Source organism: Gossypium hirsutum, chromosome A13, assembly GCF_007990345.1.
Source record: "Gossypium hirsutum isolate 1008001.06 chromosome A13, Gossypium_hirsutum_v2.1, whole genome shotgun sequence".
Lineage (NCBI taxonomy): Eukaryota > Viridiplantae > Streptophyta > Magnoliopsida > Malvales > Malvaceae > Gossypium > Gossypium hirsutum.
This window is the reverse complement of record NC_053436.1, coordinates 109,529,684-109,542,633: the sequence shown is the minus strand read 5'-3', so window position 1 is coordinate 109,542,633 and position 12,950 is coordinate 109,529,684. Positions and strand designations below refer to the sequence as shown.

At 31.6% G+C, this 12,950-nt stretch overlaps 1 protein-coding gene and 1 pseudogene across 1 annotated transcript; one reads left to right on the top strand and one right to left on the bottom strand.

Annotated features, from left to right (window-relative positions):
* Positions 1–1,666: 1,666 nt before the first annotated feature.
* On the top strand, positions 1,667–2,732 carry LOC107944181 (transcription factor bHLH146). The gene is made up of 2 exons (XM_016878010.2): positions 1,667–1,887; positions 1,987–2,732. Exons 1-2 carry the CDS (start codon positions 1,852–1,854, stop codon positions 2,464–2,466), a joined length of 516 nt encoding a protein of 171 aa, XP_016733499.2. The 5' UTR covers positions 1,667–1,851; the 3' UTR covers positions 2,467–2,732.
* A 1,723-nt stretch (positions 2,733–4,455) lies between these two features.
* On the bottom strand, positions 4,456–10,973 carry LOC121212638 (homogentisate phytyltransferase 1, chloroplastic-like; annotated as a pseudogene).
* Between the last annotated feature and the right edge of the window lie 1,977 nt (positions 10,974–12,950).

The following is a 12,950-nucleotide window of genomic DNA, read 5'->3' as shown; positions in this document are numbered from 1 at the left end:
ATTTAACACTTTAATATATAGAATAATAAATTATTATTTTGTATCTGATATTGTGAGGTCCATAGTTAGAAAGAATTGGAGTATGATGGGATTGCAGGGAAGAAAATAAAGAGAGAAAGTAAGTACAAAGGGGAGAGTCATGTGAGGGCATTTATAGTGGGGATTTAGTGTTGGTTTTGTAGGATAGTGGCACATGGGATGAGAGAAGAGTCCCTTCTTTAGGTATAAGGTGCACAAAAGGCAAATTTGTAACATGTGAGACCATGTGCTCATTATCAAGTGTCAACAGACCCCCTCCCCCACACTCTCCTCCCCCTTTCAAATTATTTTATTTCACATGAATCTTTGGTGTTTTTATGTGTTTATTAGTGTAAACATCGTGTGCAGCATTTTAAAAAGAGAGTTTGAGTTTGAATATTAGAGCGGTATTGTTGAGAAAGTCGGACAGTAAGATTTTTAAAATTAAATTAATTGTTGAGCCGATTGGGCCATTGGTTTATTAGTCTAATTAATCCGATCGATATGTCAGCTTCTTAAATAAATCATTAAATTTTTTTAAAAATACTAAAAAGATAAAAAAAAATCAATCCAACCAGTTTTTGTCTAGTTCAACCAATTCATATTGATTCTTGAATCAATTGATCTAATGACTTTCTTCGAATTGATACCCCGATAAATTCTCAATTTAATCCAATTCAAACATCATTATCGAGGTGACAATTAAGCCAAAATCTTCCCAAAATTTTGTTTTGGAAATTCTCATTAGACCATTATTTTTTTTTAAACTTTAATTTTGGTCTAAAGTAGATTCTCAAGCCTTTCAAAATTTTAATTACACTTCACAATTTTTCTAAATTCACATTAAATCCTGCAAATATTTTAAAATTTTTAGTTAGACTTTTAAAAAAAGAAGAAAAAAAAAACTTTCTATCCTTCTCTTCTTATTACTACAATAGTAAATGAATTTGGCCACAAATAAATTTATTAATGTTTTAAGAACTGGATCGGTAATTGAACCAAAACGAAAATTAATTTTTGGTTCAAATTGTTAGTTAAAAGAGGTTCAAATTTTAAAAATTATAAATATAAAAATATAAAATTTTCAAAAAAATAATTAAGAAAAATCAGAAAAATAAAGGGAAAAAAATAAATACAAGTAAATGATAATAGAAACACAAACATTCATTTTACAAATTATAAAGTTAAAATTAAACATTTTAAACTAATTTAAATCCAATTCAATCGGTTTTTTACCGGTTGGACTGAATTGAACCACCAAACTATTTTATCTAATTCCGACAATCATATTATTAATATTTGATATGCCGATAAATTATAATATTAATGCAATAGAATCCTCATTAATTATACCTTCAGCTTCCGCAATCAACTCCTTAGTTTTGGCCCCTCTATTTTACGACCACTCAAATTATTAGTGGGGCTGATGAGTCCTTTTGTCAAAGTAGGTTTGGTAAGAGCATTCAACCTTTTTTTGGTTAATATACTTGAAAGATCCCTGTATTATAAAAAACGGACTAAATTATTAACTCTATTAAACAGTAAATGATAACTTTATTCCGATTTAATCTTATTTTATTTTTTTAATAATGAAGAGACTAAATTGATGAGGTCCCTATAATAGAGGGACCTCTCAGATACATTCACCTTTTATTTTTCTTTTATATGTATGTGTAGTGTGGACTCACTTCAACTCAAGTAAGAGAATCTAGTCATGGATTTCGATTTTCCATTATATTGATATAATTGATAATATTTATTACGTTCACAATCACGATAAATGAAATATCCACCTTTTGTTTATATATATATATATATAAACCCTATACCTACATGCTTAAGCTGTACATGCTAGTTTTCTGCAAACAGGTAAACAAAAAACAAAAAAACTATACAAATTAAATTCCTTGATAGATTTGATTCTCATAAGAAGCATTATTTAACTTATTTTTAATTTAATGTTTATAGGTTGGGATGGAAAGCTACGAACGGAAACGTACTTATCCTATGAAATCCAGTAAAGTAATCCATTCAACCACTTTTACAACGAAATACGTAAGCTACTTGGTTCCAGCTCTAACAAACATCGGCAGTTTACTAGCATCGTACGACGTCGATGAAGAAACGAAGAAGATGGTTAGGTATGAAGTGGACATGGCATTGGCTTTATCGGCCAAAGGGTTCGCTTGGAGCCGTGCCTTGAAGCACAAGCTTCGACTGAACTACAATGATGATGATCGTGTAGGAGATGGTCACGGTGAGCCCGTAACGAAGAAACCGAAAACCGAACACGAAGAGGAAGAGAGGATGATGTGTTTGAGGAAGCTTATACCAGGAGGGAAAGAGATGATGGCTGATGATGAAATGTTGTTGAGTGAATTGGGAAGCTATGTTTCTTGTCTTGAATTACAGGTGAATATTCTTAGATCCATGCTTCAAAATAATTAATTTTTTTTTTAATTTTGGAAGTTAATTTCTATTGAGGCATGCAATATTCAATGTGTGGAAATGGCCGGCCACATATATTGGCTCATTTTGTTTCCTACGTTAAATTTTGTTATTAGTACCTATACTATGTCTATAGGTTGTTAATTTAGTACTTGTGCTCTAGTTTGGTCAAATTTTAGTCCGTGTATTTTTTGAATTTTGAAGTTTAAGTCTTCCCCCAAACAATATCAGTTAAAATCATTTAGTTAAATTTTGTTTTTAGTCTCTATACTATGTGCAAATTGCAAATTTAGTCCATGTACTTTAAGTTAGCCAGTGTACTTTTTGAATTTGAGTTTAAATCTTGACCTAAAAGGTAATAGTTAAATTTGCTCTGTCAAATTCTATTATTAATCTTGTACTATTCGTAAGTTGTGGATTTAATTTTTATTCTCTAATATTTTTTGTTAGTAGTCCCTATACTATGGCTAGGTTGTTATTTTAGTCTTTATGCTCTAATTTGGTCAATTTTAGTCTATGTAATTTTTTTAAATATTGAAGTTTAAGTCTTGACCCAAACGGCAATAATTAAATTCGGCTGGTTAAATTTTGTTATTAGACTATATACTATATGTAGGTTGTGAATTTAATCATTGTATTCTAATTTGATTTATTTTAGTTTGTGTATTTTTTGAATTCTGGAGTTTAAGTCTTAACCCAAACGGTAATAGTTTAATTTATTCAGTCAAATTTTGTTATTAGACTCGTGTTGTGCATATATTGTGGAGCTAGTCTCGATCCTCTAATTCTAGTCTCTATAATTCTTGAAATTTGAAATTCCAGTTCTAACTCAAATAGTAATAATTAAATCCAATAACAAAATTAAGTGACTTTTTTTGTGAGTATGTAGAAATAGTAAAGCTAGCATGACATTATAAAATTTCGGAAATAGTAAATTTTAACAACTATTATTTGAATTATTAAATGAAATTTTGAAATTCAAAAAGTTTAGTCTAAAAATAACTCAATTAGAATCATAGATTAAAGAATGGTACAATAACTAATTGCACTTATATTACCACCAAACTATTAATAAGGTCATTTAATTACTAACAGAATAACGACCGGAATAATCCATATTAGAATTGATTAACTGAATTAAAACCACATATGGTGAGACTCGAAAATTCACACATATAATTGAATATGATAGATCTCGAACCTAAATATTCTAGACTTAAGATCTTCACCTTTACCAATAGTAATAAAGCCTTATTTGCGGGAAGCCGATATTCTCTTATTTATTAAGTTCTATTTATATATATATAAATTATGAAGATACTAAGAAACAAATGTTTGGTTGAATGAACACTTAAAGGAAGCATCATATCCGACAAGTCTATTGCTGGAAAAGTACTTGTTAGCTCTTAGTGACCAAACAAAATACCAATGAAATTTATATATATATATATAAAAGCCAGAGATATTAGACCTTGATCGAGTCTAATCTGTCCTTTTCTATGCAGCCAATTCTTTCAATGGTCTTTTCTTGTCTTTTAGCAACTATTGAAACTCGTTGATCGAATTTTTAAATTTTTTTTTAACAATATAGTAATTTAAATAAAAATTTGATAACTTAAATAAAAATTTTTGAATAATTAATAACTAATTTATAACTTCTAAGTTAATTAAAGTTTTGAATCAAATTTGCCTTGCAACCAATATGTTATATTCAAGAGCGAAGTCAGATCAATTTGGTAAGAAGGCCGGATAAAATTTTAATTTTGGATAATCTATATCTTTATAAGTTTTAAATAATTAAATTAAATTTTTATAATTTTAGGGAGTAAAATACAATTTTATCTTTACTATAAAATTTTTAAAAAATTTCAAGAGCTTAAATAGTAATTTTATATTTTAAGAAGGCCGGCCCTGCCAACCCCCTAAATTCCCCCTAGTTATATTGAAGATAACAAGGTTCACGACGGGAAAGTACACCACACCAAGAAATTGAGCTTTTATGTCTTCTATTCATATTTCCAATAGTCTATTAAAAATGTAAATCCCCCTACATTTACTTCATCCCATTGTCAAACCATACCGAGTACTCACTTATAGGCGTCGCACGGTATGATCAAATCTACAACCCGATATCGTTATTTATACAGTTCTGGGTCTTGTATTCCGATGGCATCTGTCTATCTTTACTTTCGGATGTAACCATTTGTATGAAATGCTTCACACTACTCACCTTATAAGTGGTATAAGGAAGTACTCAGCATAAAAGAGCTGCAAGAAAGCAAGCAAATTTATAGTTATTTAAGATGAAGAACAAAATTTTCAAGCATGGGTATGTTTAGTTCACGTATCGTATTTAAACAGCTAATATGAGAATAAAGAATCGTATCCATATTTAAACAGCTAATACAAGGAAAAAGAATACGAGACACAATATGCACACACAAATAATCCTCCCAAGGAGCAATATTTCCTAAAGCACAAGCATGGGGAAAGATACCCAAATTGTTCTATTAAAAAGAGTTAACATTTACTTTATAAAAAATGTCTTGAATCTTTTTTTCAGTTGCAATTCAATTCCAAACGAAAGATTTCATTTACAGAATTATAAAAACTTTAAAGATATTAACTCTGTTAAACAATAAATGATCTTTTTAACAATAAATGTTGAATCTATTTCAATTTGGTCTTATGATTCTTTTTAATAGTACAAGAATTAAATTGATCAATTTAATAGTAGAGGGACCTCTCAAGTACATTCACTGATAAACTACATCAACTCAATCAATGAAATTACACAAAAACCAAGATAATTTTTTAAAAAAATAACATGAAGATTATAATTTTCACTTGGAAAAACCAAACCTTGGATTCCATTATATGAAATCCAATACCTTGTATTTAATAAGGTTAGTCCATATATGCCACACAAATATAATATTTAAGCACAAAATTCTTGTTTGAAGTGAAGTTAGAAATTGTGAAGATATTAGCATAATATTTTAGAAACAAAATAATAATTTCATAAGGCCAAGATAGAAGATTACCTTCCAAATAAACATATAACATGATGTTATTGCAGCTTTGCTCTTCAAGTCGACGGATTTGGCACGGATCCATAAAATCGAAGCTAAGACGGAATGACCCAAAACCTAACCCCGGTTGAAGGAGAAGCGATCATATATCAGTCATTGCTCAAATACTACTTATTCAATTAATTAGACACAAGTAATCATCTATCAAACGGCTTATCCAACATCGTTTGCCATGAATAACATATATACCGACAATAAAACAATCAAAGATTCTCGATAAAATAATGATCTTTTCCGACATCTTTTTTTGGTTTTCTTCTGGCATGACGCAATTGTGTATGTCATTCTTTAATATTCACCAAGGTGAAGGAATGGTAAACACAGGGCCTACTTTGGTAAAAAAGTACCATGGAGGCCCTTGTACTAGGAGCCCGATTGCATTTTACTCCCTCTACTAAAAATATACGCAAATTAGTCTCTGTACATTAGATTCAAGAGCAAACTGGTTTTTCTGTTAAAAATTTCATTGTAGTTAACAAAATAACCAAACAGTTATACATGATGTGTTGTGTGTACCTTATGCTGATGTACAAAGACTAGTTTTTAATAGTAGAAATGGATGAAATTTTTAACAAAAAAGACTAATTTGCTCTTTACTCTAATATAAAATTATTTTTTTAATTAAAAAGGCAAAATGCAATTTGACTCCTAGTACAAGGGCCTCCATGGTACTTTTACCGGCCTACTTTCTAGTAAGGGACTCGAAACTGTAAGTGACTCGTAACATTATATGAAACACCCAATTTTTCAAGCTCGGGTAAACATTTACTGCCATATATTTCTTTAAAGAAGAAAAAGGAAGAAAGCAATCTAGAAACATTCGAGTAAAAATATCTTGATTACATACAGTGATAACTTTGCTCCAGGTGTAGGGTGATGTTGCTCCGACCAAAATAGAAATACCGTACGCCATTTCAAGAAGCGAAATACAAGTCCAAAACACCTGTTGAAGTTAAATTAATACGGTTAAAGAATAATAAAAGCGTCAAATGGGAGAGCTCTCGTGTATGAAACGTTTATGCGCTTAAACCAACCTTTTCTTGACCCAGACGTACTGTGTAAGATTTGATTCCAAATATTTTATCTCCTTCAATATCAGGAATGTCCTGCACCATATCCATCACAAACATAGAATGGAAATTACTGCTTTTACCATGAAATATTAAATGAGTTAATGGACTAAAATCAAATGCAAAAAAGAAGATACAGCAGTTCATTAATATACAGAGGGCAACATTTACCTTAAATAGTGCTATAACTACTGAGAAGAAGCTCATGAATGCAGTAGCAAAAATTAGAGGCTTTGAAATGACAGCTGGTCTGCTGAATACATGGGTCTGAAACATCACATGAAAGATTAAATCACTTTAATTGATCAGACCATTAAGAAGAAGCATTGACCTTTAAAATAAGATTTCCGTAGGTGAATCGTGAATAGAGGCAAACATGCTCGTCGTAAACATTTTTGGACGATGAAATGTATGTATAAGTTTTGTACATTTGTTATTGCATTATGCCCCATTGGGCTTCGATTACACGAGGGAATAGAGACAACTTCAATGTTCGACAGTCAAGTCTCAAACTGTAACTGCTGCTATGCCCTTTAGAGACCAATTTCAAGCATATTGAGGACCCTCTTGGAGTTCTCAAACATCAAAATTGGGTAAAAGTACCATGGAGGCGCTTGTACTAAAAGCTGAATTACATATTGTCCACTTCTAAAAAAATGAGCAAATTAATCCTTATACATTAGATCAAAGAGTAAATTGGTCCTTCTGCTAAAAATTGGTTCATGTACGTCAGCATGAGGTACATATAGCACGCCACATGTCATTGATTATTCAGTCAGCCATACTAGTTTTTAAAAGTAAAAGATGAATTATTTTTTTAACAGAAAAAACCAGTTTTCTCTTTGATCTAATGTATAGGGGCGAATTTGCCCATTTTATGAGTAGAGATGACAAAAAGCAATCTGAGACCTAGTGCAGTGGCCTTTCATAGTATTTTTACCTCAAAATCGGGAACTATGCTTTTCACCCATTTTACAATATTGATCAGTTGGACGTTAAATATTGTTTTTGTCACTAATTTGGTGGAACCAATACGAGCTAAGATATGCTTTGGCTATATCAATTTCAATGTACCTATGTATATAATCATGGCATACCTCAATCTAGAGGCCATGACAATAGAGAAGCAGAGATGGTTTTATTGAACTCTAGGGAAAAGTGAGAAAAGAAAGAAACAAAAAAAAGAGAAAAAGAGCAACCTGTATGTGAAGATAAAAAGCAAGTTGAACAATCACTGCTCTGACAGCTAGGATGCACATTGCTGCAACCAATGCAAACCGTTTCCATCGTAATAGTGGCAACTGAAATTACAGAAAGTTTTACTGTATCATTAAAAAAACTGTTAAATATCATAAAGTCAGACCGTTGTGATAATTTTTGTATATTACTACAGCATTTTTATAGGGTTTAGCCAAGAAGTTAGGAACTATGCTTGTATTATGTTTATTGATGCAATGTATTTCTTATTCCCCTAGTTCAAGGAAACTAAGAATAGGCATCAACATGGATCAATTCTTTACAAAGAAGGGAATCTGGCACAGAGGAATAGTGACCTATGTAGAGCAAGAACTTCTCACCTATTCCTTCTCCATCCCTATTATGAATCTAAAATTGTTTGACAAAGCATTGTACTCATAACAGAAGTACGCCTTATCTAGCAATCATGAGAAGAACGTTGTGCGGCTCCTTGCAAAAGAATTTGAACCAAAGAGGTGCAAGAAGAAACTATACACTTGCTGCCATAATGTATGATAGTATTTTTGCTTAATGTACATATGTGATGGAAAACCCAAAGTCCAACTCACATTGATTGAATATGCAGTCCCAAGCACAAAACTGACAAAAAGTGCCCAAAACAATGGCCACGAACCAATAATCCATCCAAGCCAAAAGCTCTGAAAGTAAAAAATATAACGAGCTCGTAGTTATGAATCCAGATTGGTCAGCTTAAACATTAAAAAGAAATAGCTCAGGATGATCTGACAAAATATATATTCGCCACAATACAAGAAGAAAGTTTTGCATAGAATAGATTACGAATACCATGATGGAAAATGATGTGACAATCATGATGCCGGTAAGTGCTGAATACTCTCCCGATGCCAATGGAAGATAAGGCTTGTTAACCTGCAAAGAAACATATCCGAGGTTAGAAAATTCATGTGCTCATCCACTCTAACATGATCCAAGTAAACTGAGTGCATAAATCTCTTGTTAACAAACCAGGATGCACGAAAGAGCAAGGAATAAGAAGGGCATCGAGACTATTTGATTAGTCAAATATTGTCACAAGCACATTCAAATAAAGCAAGACATAGACCAGATTATTTCATTTTTATTTAAATACAAGAACTTGTACCGACCATATTTTCATATCAAGCTACCTTGTCAATCTCAACGTCTGACAACTGATTTAGACCAACGATATAAATATTCATGAAAAGAGCAGCAACTACAGCCTGAAAAGATATAATAGACATGTAAGCATTGTAACTACTGATAAGTTCATAAAAATTATACAGATGTTCAGCATGATCACCTCTAATACCCCAGTAAAGAACAGGGGAGAAATATCCGATAACTTCTCGACAGCAAGGAGAGAAACAGAAATGATGCTGAGTGCCTACCGGGACAAATGCAAATGAGTTTACTTTTTAGACAAATCCACATAAAATTTCTACGTAACTACAACCAAACCAAAAAACTTAACTGTGCCTATAACGGTATGGGCCGTGAAAACCTGTAAAAAGCATCCAATGCATTTTTAGCAGAATTCCATGGGGTATTGGGGTAAGCTTTGGGTTCTGATTCAAGCGGATGACCAGAAGTGGCATTCACTAGAAACTTTGTATTACTTTTCTGGAAGACTGTAGATGTTTCCAGAATACCTCTCGCACAATGCTGAATCCTTTGAGTATAAAAGTTTCCAATGAGGTTATATGACTTGTTTGTTGGCACTTGCACTCGTATAGCAGAACCTATAGTTGAGGGATCGTAATAATATTAAATAACATACATTTACATCAGTTGTAAGGCATACAGAAGTATGAAGAAAAAATTTTAAACACAATAAACAGAAATGAAGTTCAAATTGAACCTTATCTAACACAAACTAAAATAACAAATACATATGAAATATTACCAACAGGTTATACATATTCTCTAATAGACCAATAACATGAAAATAATGGACAAAAAGCTTGTACTGAGGAACAAATTTTATGCAATAATTAATGAATTATATACCAAACTCCAGCTAAAATATTCAACTTCCTTGTTATCAACTGATGGTGTTTGACTTCAATTGTATTTATTTTTTAATAAATCTAAGTAAAACCTTCCCCAAATTCACCATATACACAATCTAAAATCCATAATCATTTGGGGTTCAGATTTTTATTTTTTTTAAAAAGGGAAAAAGAAAAAGAAATACCTTTGACTCTTTGCTTTTGATTCTGCCTTTTAGCAACATCTAAAAGAAACAAATACTAGTACTTAACAAATAGCCAAAATAATAAGTACCCAAAATAGAAAAAAAATGCAAAATGCAAGTAATAACAATAAAAATAAAAAAGGATAAACCCAAATTATGAAATCAATCAAAACTGTTAAAAACTATCACAAATATACCTCTCAATTGAAGCACAGCACTCAAGTGGATATGAGTTGAACCAGCAAAATTCATTACTTTCAAGAAAATAGTTGAAGAAGTAGTTCATTTAAACATTAATTAACAATTCGTACATTAGCAATTCAAAGCCTTTAATTTCTCATTTTTATGTCAAAATAAAAATGTACTGAAACATGTGAATGATTATAAAAAGACAAAAACAAAGCAGGGAGGAAAAAAGCAAATAATACTTGGAAAATGCACAGCCTTCAAGTCTTTACTCCTCCAGCTACTCTTTCCTAGTTTATGTTCATTCCATGAATCAAATAAAAAAGGTCAGCCAAGAAAGAACATGAAATGAAAAAAAATTGATATGAAAGATTAATTAGCTAAAAAAGAGAGAGAAACCAGAGATGAACAAAGAAAGTCCTCCAGTAGAGGACCCAAGAAGTAAAGCATCCATTGGAAATGTTGAGAACCCTCCCTAAAAGGCTAAAACCGCTTTCTAAAAACCAAATAAGTATATATTTTTTTAAAATGGGTGTTTTAGAAACGAAAAGATTGAGCAAAAAAAAATGCAAAAAAGGTGGGAAATAGGGGAAAAAATGGGGTTTTTTATTTTGGGAGAGATTTTCAGCTGCAATGAAATAAATGGAGAGAAAGAGACAGATAAAATGGTAGCGTGGCTACTCCCAACTCTTCTTTATATTCACAAACAGAAAGCTACAGTTTATGTTGAACCCTCCTTGCATGTATTTGACAGTATCTCTCATATATCTGACACCAATTACACGCGTGTTCTAAATAAAAAATAGGGTAAATTACTATCAAGGTCATTAGAGTATTTGTAAGTTTATATTTTAGTCACTTAATTTCAAAAAGTTACAAAATAGTCATTGAATTATTCGAAAATTTTCATTTAAGTCGTTGAACTATTCAAAAATCTTTATTTAAGTCTTTGGGTTGTGGAGTTTTGTTTCAAAAAAGTCTAGTTAGCAAACTCCAAGTGACGATTAGATAATTAATATGGCGGATCAATACCCATCAACTAGTAGAATAACATACATTAGATCCAAGTTAATCTAACAGTCAATATTTATGATTGAAGAATAAAGTTGTTTAGATTTTTGTTCATATATTCGGGACGTTCAAAATTTTTTTACAAAAAAAAAACTGAACTATAAAAAAGGAGGAGAATGATGATTGTTGCGGGTAGTGCGAACATATAAGGTAATACAAGAGTGATTTTCATAACACAGTGACTTAAATAAAAACTTTCGAATAATTTAATGATCATTTTGTAACTTTTTGAAATTAATTAACTAAAAATAAACTTAGTAATAGTTTTCTGACCTAAGATGTAAGTTTACCCATAAAATATTTGTCCAAAAAAACTAAAAATATAACATGTTATAAATAATAATACAAAACAATATAAATAAACTAATATTTTTAAGACACAGGCTTTGTTTTTTAAGGTAGTAATGTTTTTGGAACAAGGTCAGTGGTTGAATTAGTAACGGTTAATTTTGGGCTCGGTTTTAATTAAATAAAATATTATAAATTTGTAAAAATTTTAAAAATTATAAAATTTGATTCAATTGTCAGTTTAACTTAGTTTGTGTTATAGTATGAGATTATATATGTGATTAATGTGATTAGTTAGGTAGTTAGGCAATTATCAAGATGGTAAAATTGTTAACAATAGTGAGGAGTTCTCAAGTGTATATAATCGTGTATATGGGCACAGTTCAAGATAAGCAAAGATTAATATCATTCTTTGAACAAATCTTTCTATTCTCTGTGACCTCTCTTCAAGTGTTATTAGTTTACTAGGTTTCTATCATGGTATCAATCGCAAGGTGAGTCTTGGGCATGGCCACCATGCATTCCGCTGAGTCTGGTTCTGTTGAGCCGAATGGATCGGTGTTTCTTGGTGATCGTGTGGTCACGTCGTTTCCTCGGCACGAGGTGGTGAAGCTTGATGCTGACTCGTTCCTTCAGTGGCAGCAGCAGATTCGTCTCATTCTTCGTGGTTACGGATTCCTCAGTTTTCTTGATGGTACGTTGACGGCTCCTCCGAGGTTCGTTCAATCCTCCGATGGTACTCTGGTCACCAATCCATCTGCATCAATCTTTGATCAACAGGATAGTCTTCTTACCTCGTGGTTGTTGTCCACAATAAGTTTCTCTTTTTTGTATTCTTTCACGGAAGTTTAGACTACCGGTGATGTCTGGCTCATGGTGAATAGCCTGTTCGCGGCCGATACTACTGCGAAGCATAAGTAGTTAGGCAGTTATCAAGATGGTAAAATTGTTAACAATAGTGAGGAGTTCTCAAGTGTATATAATCGTGTATATCGGCACGGTTCAAGATAAGCAAAGATTAATATCATTCTTTGAACAAATCTTTCTATTCTTTGTGATCTCTCTTCAAGTGTTATTAGTTTATTAGGTTTCTATCAGTTTGTGAAACAAACAGTTTTTTCTATTGCTCCAAATTTGTGTACCGACTGATTCTCAATCTAATCGGCCAATCATGTCCTATTTCAAATATCTTGAAAAAAAAACTCAGGTAGATATTTTATAGGAGTGGAAAGTTCTATAAAAACAAAACACATTGTACAAGCTTATGCACAAATGCCAGGTCTACGAAATACTCTCAAAAAGAGGAGAAGGACAAACTAACAATAACCGCAACAATGGAAGAAT

What these genes read in the sequence shown, in the direction of transcription:
- LOC107944181 (XM_016878010.2), top strand. Translation starts at nt 1,852, where the DNA reads ATGCTTAAGCTGTACATGCTAGTTTTCTGCAAACAG. An exon ending in TGCTAGTTTTCTGCAAACAG is followed by an intron (nt 1,888 to 1,986) that starts GTAAACAAAAAA and finishes TAATGTTTATAG; the next exon opens with GTTGGGATGGAAAGCTACGA.